Source organism: Emys orbicularis, chromosome 4 (assembly GCF_028017835.1).
Source record: "Emys orbicularis isolate rEmyOrb1 chromosome 4, rEmyOrb1.hap1, whole genome shotgun sequence".
Lineage (NCBI taxonomy): Eukaryota > Metazoa > Chordata > Testudines > Emydidae > Emys > Emys orbicularis.
This window is the reverse complement of record NC_088686.1, coordinates 93,573,180-93,598,657: the sequence shown is the minus strand read 5'-3', so window position 1 is coordinate 93,598,657 and position 25,478 is coordinate 93,573,180. Positions and strand designations below refer to the sequence as shown.

Genomic DNA, 25,478 nt, shown 5'->3' with positions numbered 1-25,478 from the left:
GGTTCCTTTGCTCTTCTTCCCAACCATCTCTTTATACCTTTTTGGTTAGGTTCCTCCTTCATTCTTTTCTCATTATAGTTGCTCACTTGGATCGTCTCTGAACCTAATCCTCTACTTACTTAGGAATAGTAAATGGGAATTTTTTTCTGAGAAAGGCATGCAGCGCTGAGCATTAATCTCACATATTTAGGTACATTTAAGATAATAAATTCACTGTGATCAAACATTTGACCTTTCAGGACTTCATTTCATTGTATTCCTTCTTAAATATTATCTTTTGTAATAAGAATTCGGTCAGTGTCTGGTATGTAACTAATATAAACATGTTTGATTATTTATGAAAAACAACCCAATAAACTCCAAATTGCCAAAAATTCAGAAGATTATTAATGCAAAATGCTCTGAGATAATGTAAAATCTAAAGGCAGTTTCAAAATATTATAGAGTAAAATTATGGCAACAGAAAACAAATTTTTTATTTTTATAAATTTTGATTTATTTCTTCTTTCTGCTCTTACCATCTGGAACTTGTTTTAAACATGCTCCGTTCATTACATCCAGAATGAATAATTAAGTGACTAACTATAAAATACCATATTGCTGCACTTAGCTCTTCTAACAAATTTTGAATGCATTCAATAGTTGCAATTGAAAGAAAATGTTGTTCTGATTTAAATCCTCTTAAGAGTGTTTGAGTTCTGCACTGCTGCTCTGGGAGGAGAGAAGAAAGCTCCAAAAAAGTTTGTTAGTCTCATTTTAGAAAAAGCTACGTCTTCAGTGACTGACTTCTAATAGTGTAGGACTCTTCCTTTATGCATTGGGACAAGTTCTGCTGTCTTGGGGCCAATGGGAGCAGGAAAAGGCTTTCTGTGATCCCTTTGCTTAAGCGAGGATTTCAGGAACCGGCCAAATTGGCTGATTGCTGCAGCATAGTTCAGAAGTGAGATGGTAAGTAGGGGTCTTGAGGTGCATTGACAGAGCTGTATAGGCAAACTTGCACAGTGTCTGCCTACCAGCACCTGCTGTTAGCTGCTCAGTTTCAGAAGCATGAAATTCATCAGTGCAATTAACAAAATGTAATCCAAATTCATACTTTTTAAAAATCTCTTGGGTATTTATTAAACTTCTTTTAAAAGGATTATCCTGTTTTGCTTCTTGTAAAAATATGTGTATCTTTGTTTGAGAGTCCAATCTCATCTTTAATTGTGTCCTAACTTGTAATGTGTTTAACATCATTTTAAACTGTGGCATAAATTTTTTAAAATCCCCAATTTAATCTATGTTCAGTTTTATTTACACAACTTCTCTGGAATAAAAGTCTTTCTTTCTCAGGAGAATAAAAACAAGTGTGAATGTTGCATCTTGATATGTTTATAAAGTATGGGTAAATATACCAATAAGCATTTGGTATCATAAAATAAGGAACTATATTTCCCCCTTCATCTAGCAATTTATAAAGAAATTCAAAGAACAAATGTAAAATTCTTTCTCCATGCCATATTCATTCCAGTTCTTTCCTGATATTTTATTTTACTACTTTGTGTGTCAGCTGAAATTCTTGCTATATGCTATGTAGAAAACAGTACCCTGAAAGTATAACTTTGTAAATATAGTAGAAGGGACCATTTTCCTGCCATTGATTTGCATGCAAAAATTCCATTGACTTCAGTGGAAATTCTCCATGTGGATAAATGTAAGTGTGTTAAACTTTTATATGTATCTGATCTCCCCCCGCCCCTCCCCACCCCCGGAAACTTAAAAAAAAGTCTCAAGGAACTGCATGTATTTTTTATTGTCTGTTGAAGGAACCTTGGTCCTTTTTGTCTGTCACCTCTGCAATCAGAGTAACGCATTGGAAATATACTGTAATGCCACCTGTACAACTCATATACACCTCTAACTTGATATAACGCTGTCCTCGGGAGCCAAAAAATCTTACCACGTTATAGGTGAAACTGCGTTATATCGAACTTGCTTTGATCTGCCGGAGTGCGCAGCCCTCACCCCTCCCCCCCCTCCCCCCCCGGAAGCACTGCTTTACCGTGTTATATCAGAATTCGTGTTATATCGGGTCGCGTTATATCGGAGTAGAGGTGTACTACCAAGCATTAGTATGGAAATTCATCTTAAAACAAATCAATGTAAATTTTACGATGACATCTGAAAACAGAATACTTGGCTGAGGTTAATCTTATTTTCAGAAAGGACAACATCTCCAGAGAGACTTAATATAAAGAAACCACTTCAATAAGTTAATTTGGTAATTTTCATTGAAAGAAAGGAGCAGGGGAACACTAGAAAATATTCTGCAATTTTTGGTTGTGACTTTTCATCTCAGTAATTCCTCTGTGATTTCTTGGATCTGCCTTACTTAAAGCTGGGATAGTTACTCAAACCACAACCAAAACAAATGCACTAAATACTCACAAGTCACCTCCCCACCCTGCAAAAAAAATCCCTTTTAAAATATAACAAAGTAAGAGCATTGCAGGAAACAGCCATGAGAAAAACCCAAGCCACTCAAACAGAAAGATGAGTTCCACAAACACTGCTGTCAGGTTTTTCTGCTATACTGCTACAAAACTCAGTCTGGAAATGATTTCACTGAAAAGCAGTCCTAAAGCATTTACTCTTTGTATACCATTGATTTATATATAGCTTCCAAATTAAGCATTGCCTCAAAAATAAACAAACTACAAACTACATAGATGTAAACCTCTCTACTGAATCTTTCACTGCATCATATTAACAGTACTTAATTTTTTAAAAAAAGTCTTTCGGTTAGTAGAGCATTACATTCCTGCTTAGTAAAAACAATTGTTTCAGAGGAGGAGGAGTTGCTTGGAACAGAGGGAGGGGTTGGGGCTGTGTGGGAGAAAGCACTGTGTAGATTTTAGTGTGTAGTGTCCAAAGAAATTTTATCTCATCATAAAAATTAGCAGGCTGTGTAATTCAATTTAAAATTGGCCATCAGTGTCCTGTCTATTACAGAGCTCTTTTTTGCCTTTTTTTTTTTTTTTAAATCACCACTCTGTTATTTCCAGCTTAGGTGGCAAAGAGTACAAGGGCTCTTAGGGTTTTTTTTAATTCTCCTCACAGTTCTACTCATTTAGGAAATTGTTGGTGAATACAGGAGATTATTTGTAAGATGAGTAAAGAAAGTGCTTGCTCAATGGAATGCCTCCTTGGCTTTTTTGTTTGTATGAAATGAATTTCTTCTGGTCAAGCAACCAGTGAGAGTGAAGGTCTGTTAAAAGCATTTGTTGGATATAGGGCTTGAGTCCTAAAACTCTAATGTTAGCATTTATTCACAGTATCATGGGCATTACTGTACCATTCAAAAGCAACTTGCAACAACTTATGTTAATGCAAGGCTGGCAGACTCTCATCTTATGGTAATTACCAATACTGGGGGGTTAATTAATGTGCCAAGAATTACTGTCTTTATTTTCTTTATTGCCAGAAAAATGGGCAGCTTTTTGAGCCATGCTTCCTACTGGATATTACCAGCCTATGTGACTTGTTAATTAACCCTCTTGTTCCAGTGGGCCAGAAGCCAGGATCTGAACGCTGACAAATTTTGCATTGCGTTTTTATATCAGGTTCAAAAAAGAAAACCCATGTAATTAATTCTGGGGTTGTGTTGAGAGTGTATAGAAGATTGATGTAGAACAGGGGTAGGCAACCTATGGCACGCATGCCAAAGGTGGCACAAGAGCTGATTTTCAGTGGTACTCACACTGCTCGGATCCTGGCCACCGGTCCGGGGGGCTCTGCATTTTAATTTAATTTTAAATGAAGCTTCTTAAACATTTTAAAAACCTTATTTACTTTACATACAACAATAGTTTAGTTATATATTGTAGACTTATAGAAAGAGACCTTCTAAAAATGTTGAAATGTATTACTAGCACGTGAAACCTTAAATTAGAGTGAATAAATGAAGACTCGGCACACCACTTCTGAAAGGTTGCCAATCCCTGATGTAGAATATTTATTTGAAATTCTTTACTGGGAGATCTAGAAAAGTAAAACCTGATTTCCAGCAGTGTTTCTAGGGAAGGTATAGTAATACCAGCAGTTTGGTCATTTATCCATGGTGCTCATTGTAGTGATAAACAAGATGCCACAGTTTACTTTTTTGAAAGAGGAAATTTGCTTTTTAATATCCTGCAGTGTCCCTCTGAGAACGACGGTGTAAATAATGATAGCTGTTCTGAAAGACTTCTAGATGGGCTGGTCTGGAGTCCCACAGACAGCTTCTGCTCTCAGTTGTATAAATCCGAAATAATACTATTGAAGGTGAAGAAATTAAACTAGTGTGTTTGAGCAGAATTTGGTCCACAGTGACTACTGAACTGCCCTGTGGGCTTCTTAGGTTTGTGAGGAACCTTGGGACTCATGTTCCCCGTGTCCAAAACAATTAAGAACTTGAAGTTTCTCAGGTTGCTCAGTCAGGAGGCTCCATTTTTAGAAACTCAGTTCACTCAAATGCTTTACTCCACCTTCTTATCATGCTGTCCTCAGCTGTGCTGGGCTTTCTGTTCCCACTCTGCATGCTAGCTGTGAGGCAAAGGTTATTAAAACCTCACCACTGGTGGCACATGAAGTAGAGCAGGAACAAAGCAGCACAGCAGGGGATAGTAATGTAAGGAAAGAGGTGAGGTGATGCAAAGACAACACAAAATGATGACAAGAGAACATCAGACTGGGAAAGGGCATGGAGAGAGACTACAAAGAACAGAGAGATACACAAGACAACAGGGGGACTCAAAAATAGTCAGATGGGAGATGTTCCTGCTTTTCCCTGGTCTCACTTTGATCCATCTTAATACAAACATTTGGACTTGGAAACCCTCTGTGCCCCATGAATTGCATATTACTAGTGACAAGTGAACCCTCACTTGTTTTGGATAAGTCTCCAGAAATGTTTGGTTACATTTTTCTAACGCAGCTGAGTTTCCTGAATTTTCCAAACTGGGATGGAAATAGGACTAGAGCAGCCTTTCTCCTGGCATCTTGGCATTTTCTCTTCTGATGCTGTTCATAACTAAGCATGCAAAAATGGAAATTCTAATAGAAAAAACAGCCACCAAAGTTGTCCACATTTTGTCATACCTCTATAACAGGGTCAGCTTGGTTATTTATCTGAGTTGTCTGCTCCCTCCCTATGTATTACATCATGTTCCTGGAGTTTGCTGCCTCTCAGTAAACCTCACTATCCTTGAATACCACATGGTGTTGTAGCTCAAAGGCTTACAGCTGAGGGACAGCAGAAGAGCTACAGGGAAATGATGAAGTTTTGTACATGAAAGTTCCATTGAGTTTTCTCTTGGAATTGTAGTGAAGGAGATTCATTCTTATTCCTCCTCTCCTCTGTCCCCAGTGAAGCTTTCGGTGCTGGTGGGAATAAAGTATATTTGCTTTGGCGATGCTCTTAGCCCTAAAACTAAAGGATTTTTACCAGCCACACATCCCTTAATAACCACAACTCTGTAACTCCTAGAATAGCAGTGCTGTCTACTGTAGAAAAGGCTGTTCACCTGGAAGTATACAGTACCATGGTGATAGCCAGAATCTGAAGAGAAGGAAAAGGCACTGAACAGTGATGGAGTGGGAGATACAATACTGTCCAGTCACCAGGACTGCTCCATTGGGGTAGCATTGGGTCTGAGTGGAAGGAAGAGGCCTTGCTTTCATGACTGGACAATTTGCCTATGGATGTTAAAATGAGTCTGGCATTTGACCAAATGACTTCAGAGGACATGCATAAAGTTATAGTGGAAGCAATAGAGCCATTCATAAACAAGTGCTTCCGTGAGGCCAGCTGTAAAAACAGTGATGGCTACCTTTTAGGTGAAGGGGCGAAAACCTTGGCGGAAAGGAATATAAATAAGAAATAAATATCTTAAATGGGTGGAATAGTGATTATATTAGCTTGCGTTATTAATTGCCAGTTCTGATTAAGTGTACTTGTCTATTCTGTAGTGTTTAAGGTGTGCAAATCACACTTTTCAATAGGGGGTTGATTTTTTTATTTAACAAAACACTAGAATCGAAGGCTGAAAAGGATAAGTGAATAGGGTCAGTTAAGAGTAATTGAAGAAGACACAGTAGGTTAGAAATTCAAAATGCTGCCTGCCCAACACTCTGTTACAAATGGCATTTAGGTGCAGAAGTATATTTTCCAGCAGGGTTTTGAATGTGTAAGAAATCTTCATACAGGACAGAAAAGGGCATTTGCAGCAGAACTCAGCTACTTCAGAACCTCATTAAAATAAACGGTGCTGTGAATTCAGATGCACAGAAATAGTCACAGTACTTAGCATTTTACCACTTCAGTGTTCTGTGTGAACATTAATTAACACAACAGCCCTGTGAGTGAGGTAACTAATATTATCCCCATTTTAATAATGAGGAAGGTGAGACAGAAATGGATGGGTAAGATGGTCTTGCAGTTAAGGCAATAGACTGGAACAGAAGAGATCTAGGTTTTATCTTGACTCTGCCAAAGATTTCCTGGGTAATTCTAGGTCTTGGGCAAACCTCTTAATCTCTCTGTGCCTTGATTAACCACTGTAAAATGGAGATTATAATACTTACTATCTCCCGCCCTTTGTCTGTCTACGCCCCTATCTTGCAGTTAACGCTGTATGGGAAGTGACTTTATTGAGGTGCCATGCAGGCCTAGGACCCTGACCTGAGAGAGTCACTTGCAGCAGGATCAAGTCCTTAGGTTTTAAGCTCTTCAGGACAGGGGCAGTCTATAATCATATGTATGTACAGTGTCTAGCACAGTGGAGCCCTGAGCTCAGTTGGTGCCTCTAGGCACTGCCATAATATAAATAATTGCAATGGCTTGCTCAAGGCCATACACAGAGAGGCAGGAACAAGAACAAAGTTGACAGTGCTAAGATTGGAGCTCAGGAGTCCCTGGCCCCCAGTGCCATGATTATTCCTTTAGACCAGGGATCGGCAACCTTTGGCATGCGGCTCGCCAGGGTAAGCACCCTGGTGGGACGGGCTGGTTTGTTTACCTGCCGCGTCCGCAGGTTCGGCAGATCATGGCTCCAACTGGCTGCGGTTCACCGTCCCAGGCCAGCACGTCCCTCGGCCCACGCCGCTTCCCGCAGCCCTCATTGGCCTGGAGCGGCGAACTGCGGCCAGTGGGAGACGTGATTGGCTGAACCTGCGGACGCGGCAGGTAAACAAACTGGCCCGGCCCGCCAGGGTATTTACCCTGGTGGGCCGCAGGCCAAAGGTTGCAGATCCCTGCTTTAGACCATCCTGCTACAGTCCTCTCTTTGTACAGATCTCCTTGTGGATGTCAAATGAGGAGTTTTGTAGAGGGTTACGGTTACTATATGTCCCTACATTTTCATGGAAAATGTCTGTGGCGGAGGTGTTCCTCTCCACAGGCATCTGTAGATGGCTAGAAAAATAAATAAATAAAAACAAGGATTAAAAAAAAAAAAAACTTGCTTGCCTGAAATAATAAGGAACAGCTGGAATGATTTGGTTGTCTCATGTTAGTAGCTAAAAAACCTCTCAGTGGGTTGGATTATTAAAAGGAATTTCCGTACAAAGCTCAGGAGATTCATGGTATCCAGGTTCATCTCGAGAGACTGTACTGGAATGTTTAGATTTATTTAAAATAATAAATTTAAACCTGGGCAGTAAAAAGAGGCAATAAATGATGGATAACAGTAGCTCACAAGCACCGTGCACCTGAATATATTTTTTAAATTGACTGTAACCGCTGATAGCATCTTCCCTGCAACTAGTCATTTGTTTTCATCCCCTGTAGAAAAATCTGGAAAAGAACCATCAGGTTTATTGTGAGATCAGATACATTAAGCAGGGCTATCAGGGAATGCCGTCAGGTTGGTATTGATCAGCTGCTGGAAGTGGGGTTGGTTCAGTTTTTCGTCTTCTCCTTTTTGGAGAACAAAGAAACAACAAGAAACCGAGCTAAATTCAAGAAAGATTTTAAAAAATATATTATTTTCTTTAACAAATGTACTTATTACACAAATGTTAACAAGTAAACACATGCGTGCACACACAAGATATGGGGTAAAAATTTGTAAAGCACCTAAATGGCTTAGGAGCCTAAGGGCTTGTCTACATGAGGACATTAAGGGCTTATCTGCACTCTTCTGCAGTGTGGGTTGTGGGATTGTGAATTGCAGAGTGCAGAAAGGGTTGCATGCTAAGTGTTCTGTGTGGATGCTGCTAACACAAACTAAAAGGTACCTACCTACTTCATGTTAATATTAGTTGTGTTTGAAAGAGGACTATGTGCACTAGTTACCTTTTACTCCACACAGAGCAGTTAGTGCGCAACACTTTGCTGTGCTCTGCAGGTCACACCCTTGTAGCCCACACTGCGGCGCAGTATAGACGTAGCTTAAGGGAGTTAATCTGAATTAACTTCTAAAGTTGATTAATTAAACTGCATTAAATCCCTGTGTGGATGCTCTTACTCAGAATTAAAGTGGCCTTAATTCAGTTTAGTTTATCTTAATTCACTTTGGAAGTAAATTAAACTGAATTAAATCCACTTTAATTCTCAATAAGGCTACGTCTACACTAGAGACCTTACAACGGCACAGCTGCGCTGCTGTAAGGTCTCCCATGTAGCCGCTGTATGCCGATCAGAGAGAGCTCTCCCCAGTGAGGGGCAGTCGCTATCTCAGTGAGTGTCTCCTGCCAACGTAGCGCTGTCCGCACTGGCACTTTTGTTGGTGAAACTTATGTCAGTCAGGAGTGTGTTTTTTTCACATGCCTGATCGACAAAAGTTTTACTGACAAAAGTACTAGTATAGACATAACCTAAGAGTGTTCACACAGGAGTTTAGTGCTGTCCAACTAAGCCACTTTAAATTCACACCTCTTACTAATTAAGATGAACTTTCCTGACTGTTCCTGTGTAGACAAGCCCCAAGTCCCATTTTCAGAAGTGATTTAGGAGCCAAAGTCCCAGTGAAAGTCAGAGACGTATGCACCTAAGGGCTGGTCTACACTGTGGGGGGGATCGATCCAAGATACGCAACTTCAGCTACGCGAATAGCGTAGCTGAAGTCGAAGTATCTTGGATCGAATTACCTGGGGTCCAGACGGCGTGGGATTGATGGCCGCGGCTCCCCCGTCAACTGCGCTACCGCCGCTCGCTCTGGTGGAGTTCCGGAGTCGACGGTGAGCGCGTTTGGGGATCGATATATCGCGTCTTAACGAGATACGATATATCGATCCCGGATAAATCGATTGCTACCCACCGATATGGCGGGTAGTGAAGACGTACCCTAAGTCACTTAGATGCTTTCGCAAATTTTATCCTGTATCTTTTTCTTCTTATGTTTGTGTTTTTACTTGTATTTATTGTTCCTTAGTATTGTTATGGCTTATTATTGATTCTCATTAGTACTTTATTCAGTTATGTTTAACATTTGTATTGCGGCACTGCCTAGTAGCCAGCCAGGTCCAGGCCCCATTATTCCAGGCAGTTCATAAACAATGACAGTTGCTGTGTCAAAGAACTTATTATTTCTTGAAAAACAAAATTTATTATTTCTAAATATAAATCTGAAAATTTGCAAAAATGATGGCTAGCAACTATTCTTAATAATAAAAATTCCTTACAAGGCTTCTCTGTATGTGTGATTGTAATTATCTTTGTAGGATACAGAACAATCAAGGCAATTTTTTGGATTTGTATAGAGGGATTTTGTTTTTCAAAAAATACTAAATGGACATAATAGTAAGGTGTGATACATATAAATGTGTGTGAACACTGTTGCATATGAACTGTAGACCTTGAAGAATGTGGGTCTCTGGGTTTAGAAATTAGCAACAAAATAAATAGAACAAATTCATGAGGGGGGGGGGGAAGACAAAAGGGAGAGTTTTGGTATTTGGATGCGACTCTCAATAAGAGGTATTCAGGAATAGAGCCAGATCTCACCTTTGTTGACAGCAATGAGAGTCTCTCCATTGATACCAGTGGGAATTGGATCAAATTATTATACAAAACCAGTAAAGATTTTTGGCCCACATCTGGGTGTGGGTCCCGCAGTCTTTATTCAAGAAGAATCTTCCATTGATTTCAGGGCATTGTTTTGTCTGAGTAAGAGGTGAAGTGTCAGGTTCCAGTCGTCTTAGATCTTTCTTTAAAACAAAGATTGTCTTTTGACGTGAAATTCTAAGTAGTAGCATTTGTTGGCCTTTTGAAGTGTGGAAATATATATACAGGAAAATACCAAGGCTGTCCTCCATGATAATGATGATTAGTTTAATTACATTCAGTATAATTGTTTCTCAAGATGACCTCCTTTTCTGATAGCCTTTTTTTTTTCATTAAAAAAAAAAGCTTAATTGGAATTGTAAATTACAGAAACGAAAGAGGATGTTATTAGAAGTATTAGCTATTTGTGTCAGGCACTGATGATTGGTTTTGGTGTTCTTAAGATGCAAAGAGCAAATTATTAAAATTGACACGGTGTCGATGTGCACAAGGGAATATCCACTTCTGATGAATTAGTTCAAAATCTGGAGGTTTTCGTTATAGAGGATTAGGTTATATAGTGAATTGAGACTCCGAAAAGAAAATAGAATTGTGTATTTATGCCTTTAGAAATATTATTTGATGGCAATAAAATGTTCCCTGAAATTCCCTCCTGAGTGGAGAAAATGGAGTTTGTTTGCAGTAATTGCATTTTCTAGCATTTGCTTTCGCACTTTCCAATATGAGTTAAGCCAATTGGAACCTGTGATTTGGTTTTGCTTATTGGCAAAAGTACCATGTAAATTGATCTGTGATGCATTTATAGAGAATGCTTTGAAAGTTTTGAAATTGAGATGGCTTTTTCTTATTAGATTTAGATAGTATTATGATTCATTTCTGTATTTTAGCCTAATGTAATATTAACCAAAAATGTTCTTTTTCAATTTAGTTTTAATCAAGTTCTAGAAGAGTATTTCCATTTCACTTCACTGGCACAATGAAGGCCGAGTTTTTGTTTCCATTGTCTGCTCTGTATCCAAAGTTCAATATCTCAGCCATTTGAAACAACATTCATTGAGTCAAAATTTGTCTGGAATTTGTCAGATCTAATGTGTCATATCTTAATATATTTAGTATTTTATGTCCATGGTTCAAAGGGATAATGTTAAGTTCTTTAGGAACCCCCCTCCCCATTTAAACTATATGGGACTAGACACTGATCTTATTTACACTGGTGTAAATCTGGAATGGTTCTGCCTAAATCAGTGGAGCCACACTCCAATTCACCAGATGAAATGAAGGGTAAATCTGGCCTATAACCCTTATATTATCCCAAGTTAGTGCTATTTCGTTTCAGTGGATCCTTTTAAAAGCAAACATACAGCACTCAACAATCATGTTAGGCCGGCTCTTTGTGCCCTGTATTGTTTATATGACGTCCTAGAGCCATTGGCACATTTACATTTTTTTTTTACAAGGATTGATTTTAAAAATGAATGAAAAAAACAATAAAAGCTATTGCAAGATGTAATGACCATATTGCCCTTCAGACTTCGCTAAATTTAAAGGTAGACTTTAAGGACAGTGTTGCCAACTCTTGCAACTTCATGTGACTTTTATTGATATTTGTTACTTTCCTTAAAGCCCCATCTCCTGGAGTTATTATATGAGAATCTCAGCTTTTTTAAAGTAATTTTCTAGCTCTTCTCATTTTGGAGGAAAGCTTGAAAACATTAACCCTAAAGGCTCACCCACCAGCAGGCAAATAAAAAGAGTTCCAAATGTATTCCTTTTTAAAATCCCATAATTTTTAAGCCAATCTCATGATTTTGGGGGGCTGGCGCATGGCTTTTGGCAAAACTTTGAGCTACAAAATCATGCTGCGGCTTTCAAAGAATGCCTAATTTGTATTCCAGCTTCAGGACAAATAAATATTGTGCACCAGTTGATAAGATCTAGTGAAAGCCTTCTCTTACTAGACTCCACTAGAGAGACAGTTTCAGTTACATTATCCCAACAAACTTCCAAACAAACTCGAGAGGTAAAAAATAACTGATGTCAATGCAGCTGTAAATAGGCTGTGGCATCAGTGGTGAAACAAAAGATTGTATCTTACTGTCATACTAACATTTTTTTTTTCTTTGAACAAAAATAACCCCGGATATAAATCACAAACAGTTACATTAGAATAATGTTACGGTTGAGACATAAATGCATAAAAGCAAGGAATTTCAAGTTACTGTTGTCACTGCATCCTTAAATCAGCCCCTTTGTAACTAGATACCGCAGTGTATATGGCCCTGTTTCAGGGGTCCTACTCCACTTGGTGATGTTACATGTCACTGTCATACAATATATTTTACTTCTGTATGGGCCAGATATCTGGATAGGAATATTTGCTGTTGAGCACCACTGGTTCTGCAGCGTAAGACTGCTGGTCAGGGACCACACAGGTCAAGTAACATCTCCTAGTGCTGTGGACTCTAGTGGAAGGCCTTATGTGCTACAGTGCTTCAGCTGTTGAGGACTGAGTTACCGGTGATGAGACAAAGATTCACTCAGCATTTCCTTGCTTTCGTGGGTTTATGGCTCAACCTTGGCATTATTGTAACGTAGTTTTTTGTGTTTAATGTTTCTTAGACTTGGTTTTCCATTACCAGCATGGAAGAAACCCTAATGCATGAGTTTCAGAGGAGAAGGTAGCAGTCTGAACCTGCTGTGTGGCTCGATCAGCAAGTGTGAGTATTAACGCTAGAGCTGTCAGGCCTTGTGAAAATGAATGAAGCCTGACGGTTACAGAGTGAAAGGTCAGAGGCAGAGCTTGCACTTACATAACATTTCTTTTCTGTGGTGTCTAACAACCTTTTCAACAAAGGGGAGCTTTTATGTACAAGCTTTAGATTTATCACAGGAATCCAGGGATCTCAGCCTTCACTTTTCTCTATACTGCGGTCTGATGTTTTCTTTGCATAAAGCAAAACAGTTAAACTTTTACTCTTTCGCCCACCTTGATATAGTTTCCATGTGTTTTTATCTTTCCCTTCATGCTCTTCCAAAACCAAATGTTGCTTTAAAAAGGCATTTGTGAACTGATGGTTAAAAAAACCTGGTGGAATATTTTGCAGCAGGAAGATTTGCAGAGTTTTGGGACTTGGGCTGTCTTCAGTGGCCTGGAGCTATGCCTGGACCTTGTGTTTCTGTTTTTCATGTGTGTTTTGCTTGAACTATTTTATTGTTGTGAGTTGTTTCGTTCTTTTTATGTCATCAAGATGTGTGTGTGAATGGTTGGAAATGTGTGTTAAGCTGTTAGCTTGTTTGGCCAATATAGTTGTCATTTTCTTTTTTTAATTATTTGATTACAGGATTTTTTATTTTGCAGGGCCGGGGATAGTGGGAGGGATATTTATTCTGAGAGCAGCCAGAGCTTTTTCATTGCTGGTATAATCCAAGGAAAGATGTTTGCTCCTTCTATCCTGCTTTGGATTCTATTTTTTACAGAGGACTATTGTTGTTCCATTCAGCGTGGGGAATCTAGCATGTATTATAAAAACTGGCACAGATACGAGTCCGATCCATCCATTCCATGTGGAAGGAGGGAGCAGAGCTTTTGAGGCATTGTCCCACCTTCTCTCAAAATAGAGAAGGCCCCATTGTGTGGTTGGGGCATCGTGAGTTTGAGAGGTAGGGATGACCACATGCAGGGAAGAGCTAGAGGTGAAGCTGCTGTTCACACTGACTTCCAAAACCAGTGGAGTTTCCACCAGACAATCTACCAGGAATTATGGCTGCAGAACAACATTAAGTTCCACTTTACAGCATTTATTGCCCTCACCTCATTGAGGGGGATTGTGTACAGCTGCAGCCAGGCCAATAATGGCAGCCCTTCTGCTGGGTGAGCTCTGCTGCCAATAGCAAGGAACGGCACAGAGAAACAACTGGCTGTCTATAAGGATGTCTGTGGTCTGCTGATTTCCCTGCTGATCTCTGAGCTTCTTTGTAGTTACAGGAGAATGTTCCTTGCTGCTTCTACATATCTGTAAGCCCTGTTTCATTTAGTAGTAGTTAGAACAGGGAATTGAGAGTCTCAGACTGTGACTCGCTGTATGACCACAGGCAACTCCCTTAACCAGTCTGTGCTGCAGTTTGTCCACCTGTAAAGTGGGCATGATAATACTTATCTACTTGATGGAGGTGTTGGTGGCTTAGTTAATTAATGGTTATAATACATGTTGAGATCCTTAGATGAAAGGCACTGAAGGAGTTGTAAAAATGAGAAGACAGCAGTCAAATATCTGTGACTGAAATACATTTACAATGTTATGTACTACAGCTATAGACCCAGTAAAGCCCCATTTCCATGTAATCAATCAAAAGTAATAACAACAAATAGCAAAGTGTGCCACTACCCCAAATGCCTGAAGCATGAAGTTGAAGGCAATGTGGCTTTTACCACAGTGTGGAGATCTGGAGTCATTGCACTTCTCAACCATGTTATGATTATTGTTATATTTTTGAACAGTTGACTAAGAAGATCTGGCATTTTTGCTTCTAACAAGGACATGCATAGTTAAATCTCATAGCCAATCACATTCTGTCTTTTATAACGCCATATGTAGGGTAAATCTTTACTTTTCTGAGTAGCCCCACTGAAATCAGAAAAGACAGCTTGGGTGAATACGGGCTTCCAGGATCAAGCTGTTATGAAGCAGAAATTTAAAGAGAATTATTTGGTGCGACATTAGGTTGCGGTTTTGGAACCCCTGGCTAAATCACGTAGTAAAAATCTGGCCATTTAAGTATTTAAAGTTAATCTGGCAAAACCAGTTTCTTTGGGAGGGTCATATATCTTCAATGTAATCCTTAATTCCAAAGTCATATTTTAGTGGCAACTGCTGGGTGGAGGAAGTATAAAAAATTATTTGTGAGCCCGAAACTGACTCACTTACTCTTAACGGTGATGTTCTTCTCTGAGCAAGAGTGCCACTGAACTGTCATATTTAGGAAGAGAGAAGCCTTCATAGCTATTACAGTAATTTGCTAGTCATGGATTAAATTCTGCCCTGGGATGTGCACAGCTTCCATTGCATGCAGATATTCAAGGATATAATTGGCCCAAGTAATATATTTTGGCACGTTGACATGGCTGTTTGATTTTGGAAGTTGTAGAGTGACTGATGTTTGAATATCTCCATCATAAACTCCTTACCAGTTGCTCCAGTGGGACAGTGGCTTCCTTTTAATCCTCCTCCTGTTAAGATTTCACATGCATACACTCAGCAGCTGCAGTTGTGGCCTTTGGCCTAATCTGGAAACTGGTTGAATGGTTTAAAATTAGACTTTACTGTCACTTTTTGAGTCTGCGACTAGGGTTTTTGAAGTGCTCACTCCAACAAATGCATCAGGCATCTTCCACAGCTTGGGAATGGATCCCTCCCCACCCAGCAATTTCATGGAATAATTTAGAATAAGTAGTATTACTGTTTTCCTGAACTACTGTATTACATTAGTATGTGTGATATAAAGAAAAAATGGGGAAATGCCCATCAAAGCTTGCACTGTGCTACCCTCCACCAAGCTACCAAACAACTTGAATGTGGATACATAAAGATTAATGTAGGCAAGAGGAAAACTAAAATACCATTGAGTAGGAGACTTGTGTGTGACTGTGCTTATGCTTCCATAGAAAACATAAAAGGTCAGCAGATTATAGACGAAGGGCACCGTTGCCAAAAGAAAACATGCCAGAATATTTCATAAGTTGTATCACAGAGAATGAATGAATGTTTTGCATTATCGGGGCCCTTTCAGGTGGAGATAACCTGAATGAGATGTACAAATACATAATCTGATTGGAGGTAATTTATTACTCTGATTAATACTATATACACTTTCCTAGGGGAAGGGGAAAGCAATGGATGGACCGCCTCTGCTCTTCATGGGCCTGTGCTGGCTTTCGATAGATTTAGTTATATATACGTTGGGGGCAGGAGTTTTTTTTTTTTTAAGAGCAAAATTCCCCCCATCTCCTGAGCCTCCTTCTATGCCCCTACCCATCAGAAAAGGAAAAAGAAATCTGGCAGAATCTAAAGTCAAGAAATTATGGAGCAAAGTCAGGTTTGTGGTACATAATGAAAGTATTTAAGCATTTAAATGTACTTAACACACAGCAAGTACTGTCCCATGAATGATTAAAGATAGAATGAATCACATTCATCCTGATCCATTAAAAAAAAAAAGTGTATGCCATTTAAAGACTGCAAGCATATATAACCGTGCCCATAGCTGATTACTAATCAAGCTAGCATCTTGAGGGTGTGCTATACAATGTACTATGACATGCTTGCTTCACTGTCAGATGCGGATGTACATTTCAGTGTCCATGCTATCACAATACAGTCTTAGTACACTACACTTAGGCATTGGGATGCTCAGTGTCACAATCCAAGACTTTTGAGCACTAGAAAATCACAGGAACAACACTGCAGTCCACAACGCCTAAGTACCCTACACAATATATCGGGAGAAATAGGCACCTTAGAATGTAATCCACAAAGCCAGCACAGTGGGGAGGAGGAGCCAGTGGAGATGCCAGTGAGAAGGATGTGTGCTAAGCCCTGCCCATCTCATGGAGATAGGTGCCTATCTCTGCTAGAGATCCATAAACCCGGGGGAAGACAGGCACTCTGCTGTTTAACTTGTGTGAAGGGCCTAAGCCGGCAGGCTTTCTCAGAGGCAGCTTACCTTCACACAAAACAGACTGGGTGTAAGGAGTATACTGAGGTCAGTCCCCTCAATCTCTCCTCTTGAAGTTGTTCCACTTTAATTCAATAATTGGGCAACAAAGAGTGAGACTCTGTAGCCAAGGAGGTAGGGCACTGACCTGACAGATCCCTGTTCAAATCCCTTCTCATCAGGCAGACCAGGGACTTGAATTACTAGTCTCCCACATCCTGGTTGAGTATCCTAACAACTGGGCTAAAGGGAGCTTCTCCCTCTCCTGTTTTGGCAACCTCTGAAAGTGCCTCCTGGATCAGGCTTCACAGGCAAGTTAAGCAGAGGAATGCCTGCCTTCTCCCAGTTCATGGATTGCACTGGGATTTAGGCAGGAGATAGGTGTCCGGACACCGAGAGTGAAGTAGCAGTGTGCATGCTGTGATGCTTTCTGGGGATACTCAGAGTTGTGACGTACCTCACTTGTACTTGCTCTTAGTGTCAGGAAGCCTTTCTGTGCTTACCGTGGATGAGCTCCCCAACTCCACCAACCTCTGGCAACACAAGCACTCCCCTCTAGGCCACCACAGGCCCCACTCTCTCTTTACAGGTTAACGATAGGGCACACTCCAATCCCCGAGTGCTCCAAGCGTCTCCCAGTTCCTGATCCACTGGATGGTCACAGAATTCCTAGGTCCTCTGTTCACAAAGGAACAGTACATCACAGCTTACCAGTTACAGTACGGAACACAGTTCTGCTTAACACACAGCACTGAGATTTGTTTATAGAGAAAGCAAGTAGAAGTTTATTTAACAAAGAACAGGGATTCAAATGATAGCAAGCAGAAATACTGGCAACGAAGGGTTACATATGAAATGAAATCGTAAAACGTGTACTAGAGCCTAAACTTAACTAATAGGACATTGTTCTGTCATAAGAGCAAAACCTCACCCAAAATCCTTCCAGCCTATTACAGCCAGGGTTGGCTGTGATCTTCCACTCACGAAGCAAGCCCACTGTCAGCTTACTTCCTAAGTGAAAGATATCAGGGTATCTCTCTGCAACCCTAGATACGGCAAAACAGTCCTTTGATCTTTATTCATAAACCAGACACTCTCCTGCTGTGTGTTCCTTCCTATAGCTTTAGCAATCTCTTGTCAATTTCTCAATGTTGATTAGCTGAGGGGCTTAGTATGTAAATAGATATCTACATACTTGTGAGGTATACGATACCCAGTTTGCATATAACCAGACAGATAAGCGTCTTATCGGAAAGGAACATGTTTTTCACCTTCTGGTGCCCTGCTTTAACTTTCATACCTTAAGAACTTATTCTTCAGTATAGGCAAGTACCTTCTTTAATATTATCTTTATATACATGTTGCAGTGGTTATGCCAACCAGTGTGTTACTGGATCTCAGTAGAGATTTCATATGCCTTTGTTGAATTATTATGCATATAACTGACCCGGGGGATCCCTGTAAAACTCTGTGCACACCCATGCCCTCTGCCAGTATCACAAATGCCCAGAGGCAGAAACATAGGTGCCTAGGGAACTTCTACTGCAAAAACGTAGGCGCTGAGTGAGTTTAGGTGCAGAGTTAGGCAGCACCTGAGCAGGAGTTTTGTGGATTGCAGTGGAACCTAAAAATGGGACTTAGGCACCTGAATCTGGGGGGATAGGCACCTACGTACCTTTGTAGATTCAAACCTTAGCCTCTCTGTGGTTCAGTTCCCCATCTGTAAAATGGAGATAATACTACTTCTCTCCCTCACAGGTGTGTTATGAGGATAAATACATTAAAGATTGTGAAGCACTTTGTGATCTACTGATGAAAAGCACAATATAAAAATAGGTATGCAAAATGAAGACTGAGCAGGGATATGATTGCTATCTATAGATACATTGGGGACGGGAGGTGGTAAACACCAGGGAGGGAGAAGTGCCATTTAAACTAAAGGACAGTGTTGGCACAACGGGCATGAACAAATTCATTCTAGAAATTAGAAGAAGGTTCTAACCATCACAGGAGCGAGGTTTTGGAACAATCTCCCAGTAGTCGCTGGGGCAAACAACCTCACTAGATTAAAGTTGGAGCTTGATAAATTTAAGAATGGGATTAAGTCCCAGGCAGACTGCGAAGAGCTACAAAAGGATCTCACAAAACTGGGTGACTGGGCAACAAAATGGCAAATGAAATTTAATGTTGATAAATGCAAAATAATGCACATTGGAAAACATAATTCTAACTATACATATACAATGATGGGGTCTAAATTAGTTGTTACCACTCAAAAAAGAGATCTTGGAGTCATTGTGGATAGTCCTCTGAAATCATCCACTCAATGTGCAGCGGCAGTCAAAAAAGCGAACGGAACGTTGGCAATCATCAAGAAAAGGATAGATAATAAGACAGAAAATATCATATGGCCTCTATATAAATCCATGGTACGCCCACACCTTGAATACTGCATGCAGATGTGGTTGCCCCATCTCAAAAAAGATATATTGGAATTGGAAAAGGTTCAGAATAGGGCAACAAAAATGATTAGGGGTATGGAATGATTTCCGTATGAGGAGAGATTAATAAGACTGGGACTTTTCAGCTTGGAAAAGAGGCGACTAAGGGGAGATATGATAGAGGTCTATAAAATCATGAGTGGTATGGAGAAAGTAAATAAGGAAGTGTTATTTACTCCTTCTCATAATACAATAACAAAGGTCCACCAAATGAAATTAATAGGTAGGAGGTTTAAAACAAACACAAGAAAGTATGTTTTCACGCAGTGCACTGTCAACCTCTGGAATTCCTTGCCAGAGGGTGTTGTGAAGGCCAATACTATAACGGGGTTCAAAAGGGAGCTAGATAGATTCATGGAAGATAGGTCCATCAATGGCTATTAGCCAGGATGGGCAGGAATGGTGTCCCTAGCCCAGTGGCGGATTAATAATTTTGCCGCCCCTAGACCGGGAAATAATTGCTGCCCTGGCCCCGCCCCGACTCCGCCCTTTCCCCGCCCCCATTCCAACCCCCTCCCCAAAGTCCCCGCCCCAAGTCCGCCCCCTCCCTTCCCCTATTGGATCCCTTCCCCAAATCCCCGCCCCCGGCCCCGCCTCTTCCCCCAGCACGTGGCGTTCCCCCTCCTCCCCCCTCCCTCCCTGCCCCGCGAAGCAGCTGTTTCGCGGCGCAAGCGCTGGGAGGGGAGAGAAACAGGACGCCGCGGCAAGCTTGCAGAGGAGGCGGAGGTGAGCTGGAGCAGGGGGGCGGGGCGCGGAGGGGAGCTTCCGCCCCTGAAAATTTGCCGCCCTAGGCCTAGGCCTTGTCGGCCTAGGCAATAATATGGCGCTGCCCTAGCCTCTGTTTGCCAGAAGCTGGGATTGGGTGACGGGGCATGGATCACTTGATGATAACCTTTCTGTTCATTCCCTTTGGGGCACCTGCCATTGGCCACTGTCAGAGGACAGGTTACTGGGCTTGATGGACATTTGGTCTGACCCAGTATGGCCGTTCTTATGTTCTTATATGACGGGGTTACTTGTGACAGCAGGGGTCAGGACTCCATGACCGAACATGTCCCTTCCAGTCATTTGTTTGTGACTTTGCCATTAACTTACAGGATCAAGCCCTTTGTTAGTTTCCCCTCGTCCTTTTGGGCTTATGCACATGTATATCATTCCATTTATAAACTCATACAACAGTGATTGAGTTGCAGTTTGTCTGCTGTGTTCGGCATGACTAAACAGGGAACTCTCCAGCTTGGGATGTTTGTTTGGCTCAAGAAAAATTTGTCTTGAAGTAAAATGTACAGCTTTTCATTAGGCATGAGCTCAGTGGTATGCTAATTTTAAAGTATCTTATTAAACTAAATGGGAAAACGTAAAACCTGGTCATTTATCCAGAATGTGGCTGGAAGTTTTCTCCACTGAAGTTAGCAAATATTGATACTTGGCAGAAACCTGGTTTTAACGTCGCTATCCAGCTTCTCTTGAGAATTTCACAAAATCTAGCTTTGCGGGGATTCATAATTGTGACAAGTGTATCAGATTTCATGCCAGTGGTATCTTTTCTGTTTCCTGAGAGAGAAGAAAATAGCAATTTTACCTTGTGCCCAGGAGTCACAGAGAGCAGGAATTGTAGGTACCTATTATTCCTAGTTTTTAAATAAAATGAATTGCTGAGCAGCATGTGACAGAGATGGGAAAGAGGGAGGCGGGAATGGGGCATAAACTGCAGAGGAGTGACAAATGCCCAATAGCATCTCCCCCAGCTTTTAGTCTAATGCAGCACCACAGAGAGTTATTAATATGTATCATCTGCATTTTGTTAAGACATTAGGAATCTATGAAGATGTCTAGTGTTTGGGAGGGGAAGGGTCCTAGCTTTTTATTTTTCTACCCAGAGTTAACGAATTTTGATCAGGAAATGTTTGCATAAAAATCCTGCCGAACTCCCATTTCCTTGCCATCAATATTGAAAGGGAGAGAATTTTCACTCTGTCCCCATAAGCCTCAGTGGGGTAAAGTTAGTCAGACTATCACAAACATTTCTCTAATTATTTTTTCAAGTAAGCTTTTTGATTTGCAAACCAAATTTTGAAATAGGAAAGTTGTGTGTGTTTATGGGGGATAGTGCTGGCAAGGAAACATAGAGCCCAATCCTGTATTCCTTCAGTGCGAGCTTCAGGAGTACAAAGACTAAAGAATTGGGGCTGTAGTGTCCTTATTAGAATAGTATTCATAAGTATAGAATATTAGTCTTTCCTTCACAGTTTGTACAACCAAATAGGGCCAAGAACAGTAAGAAGCGGTGGCTATCTAATCCATGGTATTTGTAAAGAACCAATCACCTTTGTGAAATCATTCCCTTAGTGATCATTAGGAACACGCACTAAACTAAATGAGTTTCTATAAGAGAAGAAAGATGGCTTGTGGTTAAGGCGCTGCATTTGGACTGGAGATCAGAGGCCAATTCCCAGCTCTAACAGTTTTCTGTGTGATTTTTGGCGAGCCGCTTTGAATCAGATTTTTTTTAAAGAACTCAGCTTTTGTTAGGGCACTGAAATAAATGACCTTATTTTCAACATTTTTTTTTGCTTTGTTTTTTTAAAATCTGGCACCAACTGGGGGTACTGAACCCTTGAAAATCTGTCCCTATGGGCTGGTCCCATTGACTTCAGTGAGCTTTGGATTAAGCCCTTAGGAAATACTATTATCCCCATTTTACAGATAGGCTCTCTGTGCCTCAGTTCCTTTCTCCCACCCTTTATCTGTCTTGTCCATTTAGCTTGTAAGCCCTTCCGGGTAATGACTGTCTCTTACCATATGCTTATAGAGCATCTATCTCAGGGTGGAGCCCTGATCTCAATTAGGCGCTACCATAACACAAATAATAATAATAATAATAATAAAATGAGAGTCCATCATAAGTGGACTGGTACTGTGTAGAACAGGGTAGAGCATGGGAATAAATTGCTTAATGGGTATTTCGGCATCCTTAAACTCTCGTAAAATATACCTTTAATAAGTAATCCTACCTAATATATACACAGTGTAGAGCCTTTCCTTTGAGCACTTTACAAACATTCATTCATTATGTCTCACTGCATACTAGACTGGAACCCAGGACTGCTGACTTCCAGCTAGTCCCATGTACTAACAGGTAGTATGCCAGATGTTCAGAGCTGTTGTATCTCCATTCAAGCCTGTGGAGCTGAGGTGATTTACACCAGCTGAGGATCTGTCTGCATGCCTGCCAGCTTGTTGTGTTTCATTTTGCAGTACATGCCTTTGGTTATGACATTTCTTTGTGTGACATTACTTTACATCTTAACAAAATTTCATTCAGAGAAAAAGCAGCAGCATTAATAACGTTCGCTGCCCATGGAGATACACACGGATCCTGTGTATTTCATTCTGTCAGTGTTAGCTGTCTACTTATTTTGCCGGCTATGCTGGTGTGGGAAGCAAATGTGCTAATTAAGTGCTCTTTTTGTTATTTCAGGAAGCCTGCCATATGAATATAAAATAGTGATTGCTGGGAATCATGAACTGACATTTGATAAGGAATTCATGGCAGACCTTGTTAAACAGGATTACTACCGCTTTCCCTCTGTGTCCAAATTGAAACCAGAGGACTTTGACAATGTTCAGTCACTCCTGACAAACAGTATTTACTTGCAAGATTCAGAGGTAACAGTTAAAGGATTCCGAATATACGGTGCCCCATGGTAAGTCCCCATTTAAACTTTCTGTGCTTATATTTGTTTTTTCAACCACAGCAAGAGTTACTGCCATTGAAAATGCAATGAGTCCCGCTTTGTTGTGCTGCTGTGCAGAACCGTACTGTATCTTTAAGTAAACCTTGCATTGTGAACAGCTATGAAAACACAGACCGTGTTGTTTTAATTGTAGTGGTAAAGATTTTATGCAGCAAGAGAAACATAATTATTTGTTTGTGTGAGTGAGAGAGTGAGCAGAGCAAGAAAAGAAGAGCTGTGATCTATATCCATTCTGCCTGCTGTTTGATTACTGGAAACTCGTGGACAAATTCTGCTCTTCTCTGTATCCATGTAGTTCCCATGAATTCAATGGGCTAGCATAGGTGTCAGCAAGGGCAGAATTCAGTCCCTAAAACCTGAGTCTCCACTGCCTTGTGTGTTGTGTAGTCATTTACACTTCTAAAAACTTAGATCAGTATGGTACCATTTTAAAGTTGGTGCCTTAATCTCTATTTTTTTTTTTATCTTGCTACTGAGGAATACTGAAAATTTGTCTGTTCTTCTTTGTTATCAAAATTTTGATAATTAGACTTTGAGCCTAATTCTGACCTCAGTGACACCACTGTAAGTCCATTGCTATGAGTGTTGCTCTTGACTGACACTAGTGTGAGAGAGATCAGAGTTGAGGCCCTGTGCTGAACAAACTCAGGAAGATGCTGACTATAGCTGTCTACAGTTCTGTACTGAAGATACCTTGAACTGAGTTTTTAAAATGCCACCTCCTTTATCTGACCGCTATTCTTTCAATCTGTTGTCACATCACATTGCCCGGCTATTTAGATGTAGGATCTTGGTACTTCTTGAATTCAGTTAGCACAGTAAGGAAAACTGTTATGCCTATGCCACAAAATTGAGTCTCAGGGATGTTAATAATTGTTAAATATGTAGGAATTATAATAGTAACCTCTATGTCGATTTAGCTGATTAGATATTAGTGTGCATCCTCTAGCATGGACTTAATATAGGTATATCATTAACTCAGTGATACCAGATTCACTTTAAATGAGAGACTAGGGGTTCTTTTGCACCAAAGAATGGGGCTACTTTATGTGCATTTCTGCAGTTGCTTCTTATGCGCATTTGAGAAGATCTCTCCCTTGCTCACCTGGACAGTGCTGCTTAGCAATTTATAGGCAGCACATTTGCTCAGTTACTCTCTGGTGGTGAAGTTCCTAGCAGTGTCCCTTGTACGGTCCACATGCAACAGTGCTGGCTACAGACGACCCAGGTGGGAAGGGAGAACTTTATAGACGTACTCTGTGTCCAATGCCCCTGACATAAACTACTGATTTTTTTTTATTCAAAAGTCATAGTCTTTCACTTCTAGTTTAAATCAACTTGACACTACCTAGTTTTTAAAAAATACTCTTAGATTCACAGTGTCTGCTAATTGATAGAGATGGCCATAATTCAGGTAAAGAACATCTCTTAAAGACATTTCAAAGTCTTTTTTTTCTAAAGTAACCATAGGTAGTTCACTGAAGAAGACAAGAGCACATAAAGGCCTTGGTAATGTAACATGGATTTGAGGCTGTTGCTGGAGGGCTAAAAGCTCTGTGAGCTCTCTGGAACGTTAACTGCAGATTACCATGGTGAACAGCTTCCTCCCTCATGTGTGAGCTCTAGACAGAAAGCTTGCAGTTTGCAGACAACCTCTGATGTTTGCAGACATCCTTTCATATTAGTATAGATGGGTTTTACTTAACCTAGATTAAGATTATTGCCACTGGAGAGACCAGAGAGGAAAATGTGGTCTACAGGCCTTGAGGAATGTCTTCTTGTGGGACATGTGACTTGGTGTTTTACAATAGTGGACTCTATGATACACTTCCAGCACGTGTATAGATGTACTGATTTTTGCCTTTGTTTCCTGAACCCATAATGGTGACCCATGGCCTACTTTTTCCAACTGCATCCAGAAGTCTTAAAATTTTGCATATTGTATGTGTGAAGATAGAAAGTTTATTATGAAATATTAAGGGACAACTGATCAAGGAACAAAGGTTCTCCTAACCAGAGGCTCTGAGTGGTATAGATGACCTTCCCCATGCAGCACAAGCCATTGAACACTTAACTTTATTTCATAATGACCTGACTCCTTAGCCCATTGATCCTGGGATTTCCTTGTGCAAAACGCATGGATGGCAATGGATACTTTGCCAGAAAGGAAAGCTGAGCTCCATCCATCCTAGGACACTTCTCTAATCTCTCTTGAGCAAAGTCTGTAATTTGTGTCAAGTTGTGATGAATTGTGGTAAATATGTGTGTAGGGCAAGTGGGAATGAGAAAATTGAGATGAGACAACTACACCTCTACCTCGATATAACGCTGTCCTCAGGAGCCAAAAAATCTTACCGCGTTATAGGTGAAACCGCGTTATATCGAACTTGCTTTGATCCGCCGGAGTGCGCAGCCCCCCGAGCACTGCTTTACCACGTTATATCAGAATTCGTGTTATATCGGGTCGCGTTATATCGGGGTAGA

At 40.6% G+C, this 25,478-nt stretch overlaps 1 protein-coding gene across 1 annotated transcript in view; it reads left to right on the top strand.

Moving 5' to 3' along the window:
• Positions 1-25,478, top strand: part of MPPED2 (metallophosphoesterase domain containing 2) — a 124,893-nt gene that overhangs the window by 50,542 nt on the left and 48,873 nt on the right. Inside the window, exon 3 of the mRNA XM_065404021.1 lies at positions 22,718-22,943. Within this exon, the coding sequence (XP_065260093.1) occupies positions 22,718-22,943 (226 nt within the window). The remainder of the gene's footprint in view (positions 1-22,717; positions 22,944-25,478) is intronic.